Consider the following 12,468-nt stretch of genomic DNA (forward strand, 5'->3'; position numbering starts at 1 on the left):
ATGTGGGGCCCACATACATTTTGCAAAGTGGGTCCAACATTCCATTGGTGCACCTGCATGTAGGGTCTGGACTTGTATGTAGCGCCCACATGCATTTTACAAGGTGGGCCCCACATGCAATTGGGGGATATGCATGTGGGTTCATGTGTAGACATGTATGTGGGGCCCACCTACATTTTACAAGGTGTGTCCCACATAATATCTAATGTTGGCCCACATACATTTTGCAATGTGGGCCCCACTTACCATTGGCATGTCCCACTTACACATTCAAATAGTTTGTGGAAAAATAACCCATTTTCTTCGAAATGTGTGCATCGTACCACACATTCGAAGAAGACGGAGCGCTAAAAACTGTTAAAAGTTCATTTAAAACTTCTATTGCCGAATAGAGCTTTTCTATTGCCATCTTTTATAGGATGAAGCTTTTCCCGAATAGAGCTTTTCTATTGCCAAACAGGAGGAGCCTAGAATTCAGGATTCCGGGAATCCAAACAGCCCGAAGCACACACGAAATTACATGCCAAACGCGGCAAGAAACTTTTGCTCCTCATAGCACTACAGCTCTTCCCCGACTTTAATGAGAAACGAGCGAAGCTATGTTTGGGCAACTTAGGCCATGTTTGGTTCGCTACCAATGACGTCATTCTTTTAATTCTTGCTGATTCTAAGGTACATGTGTCAACATGTATGTGGGCCCATGTACATTTTACTAGGTGGGCCCAACATACCATTGGCAGCCATGCATGTGGGGTCCATGTGTGGACAGGTATGAGGGGCCCACATACATTTCACAAGGTGGCCCCCACAAACAATTGGTAGACAGGTCTATGGGGCCCATGTGTGCACATGTATGAGGGGCCCACATAGATTTTGCAAGGTGGGCCCCACATATCATCGGTGCACATGAATGTCTTCTGTGAGGGCCGACAATCTTTTCATTTAACACGTGGGTCCCATCAACATTTTCTAAGGTAGGACCCATATACCATTGGTAGACATGTATGTGGGGCCCAAGTACATTTTACAAGGTGGGTTCGACATACCATTAGTAACAAACATTTGGGCTACATGTGTCAACTTCAATGTGGGGTGCATGTACATTTTACAAGGTGGGCCTGACATACCCATGGTGGCCATGCATGTGGATTCCATGTAGGGACATGTATGAGGGGCCCACAGACATTTTACAAGGTGGGACCCTCATACAATTGGTGGACATGTATGTAGGGCCCATGCGTGGACATGTATGTGGGGCCCCCATACATTTTGCAAAGTGGGTCGTACATTCCATTGGTGCACATGCATGTAGGGTCTGGACTTGTATGTAGCGCCCACATGCATTTTACAAGGTGGGCCCCACATGCAATTGGGGGATGCGCATGTGGGTTCCTGTGTAGACATGTATGTGGGGCCCACGTACATTATATAAGGTGTGTCCCAAATAATATCTAATGTGGGCCCACTTACATTTTGCAATACGGGCCCCACATACCATTGGTATGTCCCACTTACACATTCAAATAGTTTGTTGAAAGATAACTCATTTTCTTCGAAATGTGTGCACCGTACCACACATTTGAAGAAGTTGGGGCGCTAAAAGACTGTAAAAACTTCATTTGAAACTTCTTGGAAAAGCCCAAATTCGGGCTTTTGGCATCTTTTATAGGATGAAGCTTTTCCCGAATAGAGCTTTTCTATTGCCAAACAGAAAAAGCCTAGAATTTAGGATTCCGGGATTCCAAACAGCCCGAAGCACACACGAAAAGACATGCCAAACGCGGCCAAAAACTTTGCTCCTCACAGCACTATAGCTCTTCCCCGACTTGAATGAGAAATGAGCGAAGCTATGTTTGGGCAAATTAGGCCATGTTTGGTTCGCTACCAATGACCTCATTCTTTTAATTCTTGCCGATTCTTGGGTACATGTGTCAACATGTATGTGGGTCCACGTACATTTTACAAGGTGGACCCAACATACCATTGGTAGCTATGCATGTGGGGTCCATGTGTGGACATTTATGAGGGGCCCACATACATTTTACAAGGTGGCCCACACATACAATTGGTAGACATGTATGTGGGGCCCATGTGTGCACATGTATGAGGGACCCATAGATTTTGCAAGGTGGGCCCCACATATCATCGGTGCACATGCATGTAGGGTCCATGTGTTGACAATTGGACATGTATGTCGGGCCCACGCACAATTTACAATATGGGCCCCACATGCCATTGGCACATTCCATTGGAGATGGAGAAATATAATGAGTGAAATTAGAGAGATAAAGGGAGGTGGGGGTGATTTGGTGGTCGGATCACAACATCAACCTGTTAGTGGCAGTTGGACTATAAGCAGGGGATAAAAGTGGTGGAAAAGAGAGGGGGAGAGAGAGAAATAGAGAAAGAGATAAAGAGAGGAAGAAAGGGAATGAAAAATAGGAGAATGGGAGAGATGGAGATAGAGAAAAGATTGTTTATGCTAAGAGTTGCAGCAACTATAGAAAAAAAACTAGGGGTAGAAACCGGGAAGAAGAAGAAATAAAGGAGAGGAGAGAGAGAGTTTGAACTTGGAATAATTTTGTCATGGAGTATACCTGGGACGCGGGGAGTTATTAATAGTGTTTCTATTTGGAAAGTCTTTTCCAAAAGATTTGTTACAAAATATGATGATTAAAAAACATGGTGAATTTTTGCAAATTGATCTTGGAAGACTGAAAACTATTTAGTGGAAATATTTTACATTGATCTCATAAAAGACAATAAAAGCTACAAGAAGGTTGGGTAATGTGAATTTCTTCTGTGTGGGCCGACAAACTTTTCATTTAACACGTGGGGCCCATCAACATTTTTTAAGGTAGGACCCATATACCATTGGTAGACATGTATGTGGGGCCCAAGTACATTTTACAAGGTGGGCTCGACATACCATTAGTGACATACATGTGGGCTACATGTGTCAACATGAATGTGGGGTGCACGTACATTTTACAAGGTGGGCCTAACATACCCTTGGTGGCCATGCATGTGGAGTCCATGTAGCGACACGTATGAGGGGCCCACAGACATTTTACAAGGTGGGACCCTCATACAATTGGTGGACATGTTTGTAGGGCCCATGCGTGGACATGTATGTGGGGCCCACAGATATTTTGCAAAGTGGGTCCTACATTCCTTTGGTGCACATGCATGTAGGGTCTGGACTTGTATGTAGCGCCCACATGCATTTTACAAGGTGGGCCCCACATGCAATTGGGGGATATGCATGTGGGTTCATGCGTAGACATGTATGTGGGGCCCACCTACATTTTACAAGGTGTGTCCCACATAATATCTAATGTGGGCCCATATACATTTTGCAATGTGGGCCCCACATACCATTGGCTTGTCCTACTTACACATTCAAATAATTTGTGAAAAGATAACTCTTTTTCTTTGAAATGTGTGTATCGTACCACACATTCGAAGAAGATGGGGAGCTAAAAGACTATAAAAACTTCATTTGAAACTTCTTGAAAAAGCCCAAATTCGGGCTTTTGGCATCTTTTATAGGATAAAGCTTTTACCGAATAGAGCTTTTCTATTGCCAAACAGGAAAAGCCTAGAATTCAGGATTCCGGGATTCGAAACAGCCCGAAGCACACACGAAAAGACGTGCCAAACGCGGCCAGAAACTTTGCTCCTCAAAGCACTATAGCTCTTCCCCGACTTGAATGAGAAACGAGCGAAGCTATGTTTGGGAAAATTAGGCCATGTTTGGTTCGCTAGCAATGACCTCTTTTTTTAATTCTTGCCGATTCTAGGGTACATGTGTCAACATGTATGTGGGCCCAAGTACATTTTACAAGGTGGGCCCAACATACCATTGGTAGCCATGAATGTGGGGTCCATGTGTGGAGATGTATGAGGGGCCCACATACATTTTACAAGGTGGCCCCCACATACAATCGGTAGACATGTATGTGGGGCCCATGTGTGCACATGTATGAGGGGCTTACATAGATTTTGCAAGGTGGGTCCACATACCATCGGTGCACATGCATGTTGGGTCCATGTGTGGACATGTATTTCGGGCCCACATACATTTTACAATGTGGGCCCCACATGCTATTGGTGGATATGCATGTGGGTCCATGTGTAGACATTTATGTGTGGCCCTCATACATTTTACTAGGTGGGTCGCACATAATACCTAATGAGGGCCCCACATACATTTTCCAAAGTGGGCCCCACAAACCCTTCGTAGGTCCCACTTACACATTCAAATAGTTTTTGTGGAAATATAACTCATTTTCTACAAAGTGTGTGCATGTACCACACGTTCGAAGAAGACGGGGCGCTAAAAGACTATCAAAACTTTATTTTAAGCTTTTTGAAAAAGCCCAAATTCGGGCTTCTGGCATCTTTTATGGGCTGGAGCTTTTCTCGAATAGATCTTTCTATTTCGAAATGGGAAAAGCCTAGAATTCAAGCTTCTAGGCTTCTAAACAGCCTGAAGCCCGTAAGAAGTGACTTGCCAAACGCGGCTAGAAGCTTTGCTCCTCTCAGCACTACAACTCCTTCCCGATTGGAATGAAAAACGAGCGAAGCTCTATTTGGGCGAATTAGGCCATGTATGCTTCGCTGCCAATGGCCTCATTCTTTTAATTCTTGCCGATTCTACAGTACATATGTCAACATGTATGTGGGGCCCATGTCCATTTTACAAGGTGGGCCCGACATACCATTGTGGCCATGCATGTGGGGTCCATGTGTGGATATGTATGAGAAGCCCACATACATTTTACAAGGTGGGCCCCACATACAATTGGTGGACATGTATGTACAACCCATGTGTGGACATGTGTGTGGGGCCCACATTCATTTTACAAGGAGGGTCCCATATACCTTTGGTGCACATACATGTAGGGTCCATGTGTGGACATGTATGTAGGGCCCACATATAGTTTACATGGTGGGCCCAACATGCCTTTGGTGGATATGTAAGTGGGTCCTAGTGTAGACATATATGTGGGGCCCACATACATTTTACAAAGTGGGCCCCACATACAATCGATGCACATGCATGTAGGTTCCATGTGTGGACATGTATGTAGGACCCATGTACATTTTACAACATGGGCCCCACATGCCATTTGGGGATATGCATGTGGATCCATGTGTAGACATGTATGTGGGGTACATATACATTTTACAAGATGGGTGCCACATAATAACTAATGTGGGCCCCACATACATTTTGCAAAGTGGGTCCCACATACCATTGGTAGGTCCCACATACCATTGGTACGACACGTTCAAAGAAGACAGGGTGCTAAAAGACTGTAAAAACTTCATTTGAACTTCTTGTAAAATGCCCAAATTTGGGCTTCTAGCATCTTTTATGGGCTGGAGCTTTTCCGAATATATCTTCTTATTGGCAAACGGGAAAAGCATAGTACTCAGGATTCCGGGCTTCTAAATAGCCTGAAGCCCATGTGAAAAGACTTGCCAAACGCAGACTGAAACTTTGCTCCGCTCAGCACTATTGCTCCTCCTCGACTGGAATGAGAAATGAGCGAAGCTCTGTTTGGGCGAATTAGGCCATGTATGGTTCGCTGCCAATGGCCTCATTCTTTTAATTCTTGCCGATTCTGGGGTACATGTGTCAACATGTATGTGGAGCCCACATACATTTTACAAGGTGGGTCCAACATACCATTGGTCGCCATGCATGTTGGATCCATGTGTGGACATGTATGAGGGGCCCACATACATTTTACAAGGTGGGCCCTACATACAATTGGTGGACATGTATTTAGGGCCCATGGGTGGACATATATTTACAAGGTGGGTCCGACATACCATTGGTGGCCATGCATGTGGGGTCCATGTGTGGACATGTATGAGGAGCCCACATACATTTTACAAGGTGGACCCCACCTACAATTGGTGGACATGTATTTAGGGCCCATGAGTGCACATGTATGTGGGGTCCACATACATTTTGCAAGGTGAACCCTACGTACCATTGGTGCATATGAATGTAGGGTCGTGTGACAAAATATTAAGGGTAGGGGAGGTTTTAATTGATTGGGAGGCTTTAAGATAATATATATAAATAACAAACATAGAATTAATCAATTAACTTAAAATGTAAGGATAGTTTAAAAAATTTGCCCCAAAACAAACCAACCATATACATGGTACCACTTAACCCAGACACCCCACCACTCAACACTCCCACAATTTCAATCAGGATGAACGAGACGGGAGACAAAATCATAGACACCTGACTGAACTACTATCATGGTTAAACACATCAGTGCTCATTGTGAGCCATCTGGGATGCAACTGTACTGAACACTGACGTGATAGATAGTTCAGCCGGGTCGGTATGTTTTTATTTACAGCTGATCCGCTCCCACGCAATTTTACATTTACATCTGTACAGGCAATAAAGCCCCTCAGGCTATTATAAAACATACAAACATGCTTGTAGCATTTTCAGAACCACTACCTTGTCAGATTTTTTCTTTCCTAGCTGTTGATTTGAATGAATGAATCTGCCTGAGGGCTTTCTTTGAAAAAAAAAAAAATTCTACATCAATTGTAGTTTTCGTATTTTTCTTTTCTTTCTGTGATGGGATCCCATTTACAATTCACCTTTATAAAATCTGGTGGGTGCCGCTCCTCCGTGTTGGCGAATTCATTCTTGATTCCCCTGTCATCTTTCTCCACCAAGAAATTCTCGCAAGGGCGTTGTCTTCACCCTGTAAGACCACTGCAAAATGCTCAAGTCATCAAGCACATCCAATTACATGTTAGATCACAACTCTCAAATGAAGAGGTTATCAGGCGATCAGGAAACTACAAGCCAAGCAGTTGGGAAAATGATGATTTGCAATCTCTCAAGAGTGACTTCCCGGTGATTATCATGATCAATATTTAATTTTTAAGGCCCAAACATTTTTGTTATATTTTTACTAATTTACAGGCTTACTGAACAGGAAGAGGCGTATGTGGAACGGGCCACGAAACTGGTGGTGGACGTCAAACGCAAGTTCAATCAAGCAGCAGGAGCAGTGGATCTACTGGAGCTGATTGACAATGTTCAAAGGCTAGGAGTTGGGTATCACTTCCAAACTGAGATCAAGAGGGCTCTGGAATCCATAAAGGACACCTCTGTCAATGCAGACGAAGAATTATATGCAACTGCTCTACGCTTTAGGCTCCTTAGGCAACATGGATTTCAGATTTCCCAAGGTATATTGGATTATTGGATCTTCTTCTTCTTCTTTCTCATGACTATTTGATCATATTTTGGGCGGTTTATTAGATGTTTTTAAAAGCTTCATGGACAAGAAGGGTGGTAGTTTCAATGAGTCACTCCGCAAGGACACGAAGGGACTATTGGATTTGTATGAGGCTTCTTATCATGGTTTTGAAGGAGAAGACATATTGGATGGTGCCCAACAGTTTACAAAGAGACATCTTATCAAACAGCTCAAAGAGAAAACATCCCCAAATTATAAAAACATGGCCAGACTAGTAAGCCATGCGTTGGAGATGCCCTTGCACTGGAGAATGAATAGGTGGGAAGCCAGATGGTTCATAGACACCTACTCCATGAAACAAGATATGGACCCTTTGATACTTGAATTTGCTAAGCTTGACTTCAACATGGTGCAAGCTATATATCAGCAAGAATTAAAAGATGCATCAAGGTATTTATATCAATAAAAAAAATTACATTTTTCGGTTCAAAAGCTAGAAATTTGTTTCATCTAATCCGGATGATTAGGCACTAATTTTTTGTCTAATATTCAATTTCTTGCTTAATTTACCATTGTATTAATTCCAGGTGGTGGACTGACTTGGGCCTCGCCGAGGCATTAAGATTTAGTAGAGACAGGATAGTCGAGAATTACTTGTGGACCACTGGAATCATATTCGAACCTCAGTTCGGATATTGTAGAAGACAACTTACGAAAGCCAATTGTTTGATCACAACAATTGATGATGTGTATGATGTGTATGGTACTCTGGATGAACTCAAGCTTTTTACTGATGCAGTTGAAAGGTTGGTAAAAAATAATGTATAGTGTTTTTCGTGCTTAACGGGATCCTTTAATTTGAATTATCATATAATTTGGTCACATGCATTAAAAGTCTTTGGCAAGTGAAAGTGGCTAAAAGGGGTAGGAATAGACCAAAAATACATGGGTCAAAGTAGGTGAAAATGGTCATAAATAATTGATGATGATATAAATATAGAGCAAAAGAATGAATATATATAGTTTCATGTACATAGCATCATTATTCAGTAGTACTTATTTATTTATTTATTATTTGTAGATGGGACATCAACACCTTGAGAGATCTTCCGGATTACATGAAGATATGTTTCATGGCACTCTACAACAATATCAACGAAATGGCTTATGATTTTTTAAAGAAACGTGGCTGGGACATATTAAAATACTTGAAGAAAGGGGTATTATATATATACTAGTTTAACTTTCCCCCTTTTTTTTTATTTTTTTACTTTTTTTGCTACATAGTCTCATTAAACTTTAGGAAAAGAATATGAAACACAACCCGGTGGACTAACTCACCAATCCCCTGACGCATTTGAGGATAAAGCAGTATAGGCAAAAATGTGATACTTCCAAGAAAATCCTTTCAAGGATTAAAGTATTGATACCCCAATATAAACTCAATATATTGTTTATATTATGTACTTTATACTTTTTGTTTTTATATTTTTAAAAGTATGAAAAACCCTAAAATATAAAATCAATTTTTTATATTTATACTTTTGGTGAAATTGTGTTTTTGTTTTCATGCGAACATGTGACCACCCTTCAATAGAATTCTCCACCCTATATCCGATCACTATTGTTAGAATCAGACTGTTGTCATCAATCTCAGACTCTGAAACCACCAGAAACCGTCACTAAAAATACAAATAAATATACTTTTGTCAAACACAAAATGATACTTTTGTTATGATAAATATACTTTTTAAGTTTTTATAACTAAATAGTTTTCAAAATAAAAATATCAAAGAAAAGTATTTTATGAAAAATACAAAAGTAGAAATCTTATGCAAACAGCGCCAAATACGCCTACCTATATTAAAATTATGGTTTTGTCGGTGATGTTCGTAAATTTCATTGCTGTTGGTTTCCCGCTTTCTATTAAATAAAAAATTCAATTATAAGGTAGTCATTCATCTCTCTTCTTAATTTGTTTTATGAAAAGTCAAAATAACTAAAAACAATTTTTTAGTAAAGTGATGAAAGGTCGTGGATTAATTACAATGGTATAATAATCTTTCAAGGTCAACTATGTTATCTAAAAGATACGATACCTTAAAAAACTTAAACCAATCAATAGGTATATATATCATAAAATTGACAATACAATATTTATCAAAATTCAGCTTTGATTGGCCAAGGCTCTTCTAGTATAGATTTTTCTTTTCTAAAAAAATACGGATTATAATATTTTCAAAAAAACTTCAAAAATATATTAACTTTTTAAAAATAAGATCAATTAAGGGCAAAAATACTGTTCATCTTCTTCCTCTTGTAATCCATTCATCAGCGCCGCTGTCGGCCGCCGCCTCTGGCAACGCCTTCGCCTATCTCCACCCGCCTCCGCCTCCACCAATGTTGCCAGAGGTGGGTGGAGGCAGAGGTGAGCGGAGATAGGCGGAGGCGGCAATGGGCGGATGACGGCGTTGATGAATAGATTGAAAGAGGAAGAAGATGAACAATGTTTTTGTCCTAAATTGATATTATTTTTAAAAGGTTAACTTATTTTTGAATTTTTTTAAAAAATATTACTTTTATTGATATTAGGGCCCAAAATTTGCCCTTATCTGCTATAGTCCCCAAGAAATATCAAACGAACGTAATTACCTCTACTCTCAAAAAAAAAAGGAAGGGTAATTAATTACAAATTAAATGGAGTTTCATTCTTTTAGATAAAGTGGGCCACTATCTACAAATTAAACCTTATTTAGTCTCCTAAATTAAATAGGAATTCAAATCCAAATTTATCACATAATTAAGTAGTAGATTTCAAACAAAATAATGGATTTGGTATAGTTTTTATTGTTTTACATTACATATAAGGTGGATTTACCACTTGAGACTTTAGGCTCCATTTGGTAGGAGTACAAATACAAATATGTATAGTACAAATAGATAGAAAATAATGCAAAATACAAGGTTTTGCAATCTACAAATTTGTATTTGTATTCCTTTCAAACTGAGCCTTAACAACATTAATGATATCACTATGACATATCACCTTTCCAATGGTTTACTTCATGTTTAAATTATGTTGCATTAATTTCCATATAATGCACTATAGATTTTGGGGTTATTTAAATTCACTACAACCAATTCAGTTTCCATTTTACTAGGAAATTGAATGTAACATGGGCATCTATTTTATTAGGAAACTGAATGTATATATACCACATATTGTTTTTTTTCTCGGATTTTGTTTCTTATTTTTTTTTCCTATTCTTCTACAAGTGGTTGGATTTATGCAAAACATACTTGGTAGAGGCCCAGTGGTATTACAATGGATACAAACCGACACTTGAAGAGTATTTGAACAATGCATGGATATCAATATCAGCACCTACCATCTTAGTTCATAATTACTTTTGCGTGGAAAATAAGATAAAAGAGGAAGCATTGGAGCAACTGGATAACTATCCAAGCATTGTAAGATCGTCGGGAGCTTTGCTTCGATATAGCGATGACCTTGGAACTTCAACTGTATGTGAGGCAAACGAAATGAACTGAAAACCTCCATTATTATCTTTCTTCTTCACTTTTGATAAAATATTTTTTTAGAGTAAAATTAATTTCTATGTAATTAATATTTATTCATGTAGGATGAGCTGAAGAGAGGAGATGTTCCAAAATCAATCCAGTGTTATATGCATGAGACTGGTGCTCCTGAGGAAATTGCCCGTGAACACATTCGCGGTCTCCGTGCTAAAGAATGGAAGAAAATGAACAAATGTATGACTGCTCCTTCTCCTTTCCCTCAAGCATTTAAAGATAGTGCAGCGGGCCTCGGACGAATGGCTCAATTCATGTACCAGCACGGAGATGGGCATGGACTACTTGCAGACAGCTTGACCAAGAACCGCATTATGCCATTATTGGTTCATCCCATTCCCCTTGATTGATTGGGCCATTCGACATCCCAATTCTGTATGGCTTTCACTTGATGCTTTGCACAATGAGGATATGTTATATATACATTCAATGTTTATTCTTTACTCTAGTAGTGTTTCAAGGCTAGTCCCACTTAATTCTCATGTGGGATTGGTTCTGAACCCTTTGGAGCTTTGAGTTTGGGTACGCCCTATATATTTTTTAATAAATAATACTATCTTACCTATTAAAAAAAAAATAAAATAAAATAAATTCAATCCTTGTGGATGATGTTAAAGAATACATACTTTACTGTTTGAGGGCCCAGTCCCCCTTAATCTTAGTATACATTCAATCCCTTCAGTACCGTGCTTAACACAGGCAAAAAAGAGCAATGAGTACCGTCTAATATCTAATTAGCTAGAATGGATTAATCCGGTTGGAACTTACTGCTCAAGCATGTTGTCTCTCCAATGTTATCATCTTATCTCAGCACGATAGATTATGTTGTATTGATCTATTATATTTGCGGTGTCTTATTTTTAAATCTATTCTCATTTTCTTCCATCCTTCCATCAAGCTTTAAATTACTTGTCTTCAAACCTCAATTTGTCTAATTCATCGTGTAACAACAAATATTACCTGATTCATAATATAAACTCCACCATCCACCAAAACCATGGTTGTATGAATACAGTTAACAACATCTAAATTACAAAGGCACAAGTTATTAAAAATAAGTTTTCAATCAAAGAATTGCATGTCCAATACATGCTAAAAACATAGTCACTATCTCTCACAGTGCACATGCAAACTACCAAATACAAGAGGATAGATTGTTAGACAGTGTATGCCCTTGGCTCCAATCAACTTGCTGTATATTATGACATTTATTGTAAATGAATAAAATACATATTTGAATCATGTTATATTGGTGTGTTTCTGTGTAATACCCTTAAACTAGACACTTATAAGACTCGTGTTAGTTTAGAATCTCTATAGCCGTTGGATAGATCTAGGGAGATTTATCCTGCCAATGCTGACATTGATGTGCTGCCAAGTGGGTTAGGGTGGCTTGTCTCAGCTACCAAGGTGAGACCTGAAGCACATGCAGTGTGGGCTTACTTGAAACTCTGAAACCAGACTATTTTCCAGTTATGCCTTAGACCTTGCAGACAGATGGGAAAAACTAGAAAGTTACACCTGACCCATAGGCTTGATTATGGTACTACACTAAGTGTCGGAGAATTCATCTGAGTGGGTGATCATAGTGATAGAATCAACCCCTTTGTCAGACAAA

The 12,468-nt window shown here is 39.7% G+C and overlaps 1 protein-coding gene across 1 annotated transcript; it reads left to right on the top strand.

Annotated features, from left to right (window-relative positions):
• The first annotated feature begins 6,330 nt into the window (after positions 1-6,330).
• Positions 6,331-11,471, top strand: LOC104590838 (terpene synthase 10-like). The gene is made up of 7 exons (XM_010249592.3): positions 6,331-6,907; positions 6,990-7,245; positions 7,319-7,706; positions 7,844-8,062; positions 8,338-8,476; positions 10,533-10,781; positions 10,901-11,471. The coding sequence occupies exons 1-7, from the start codon at positions 6,623-6,625 to the stop codon at positions 11,198-11,200; spliced, it is 1,836 nt and encodes a 611-aa protein (XP_010247894.1). The 5' UTR covers positions 6,331-6,622; the 3' UTR covers positions 11,201-11,471.
• The last annotated feature ends 997 nt before the right edge of the window (positions 11,472-12,468 follow it).

This window comes from Nelumbo nucifera, chromosome 1, assembly GCF_055504915.1.
Source record: "Nelumbo nucifera cultivar China Antique chromosome 1, China Antique-T2T, whole genome shotgun sequence".
Taxonomy (NCBI): Eukaryota; Viridiplantae; Streptophyta; class Magnoliopsida; order Proteales; family Nelumbonaceae; genus Nelumbo; species Nelumbo nucifera.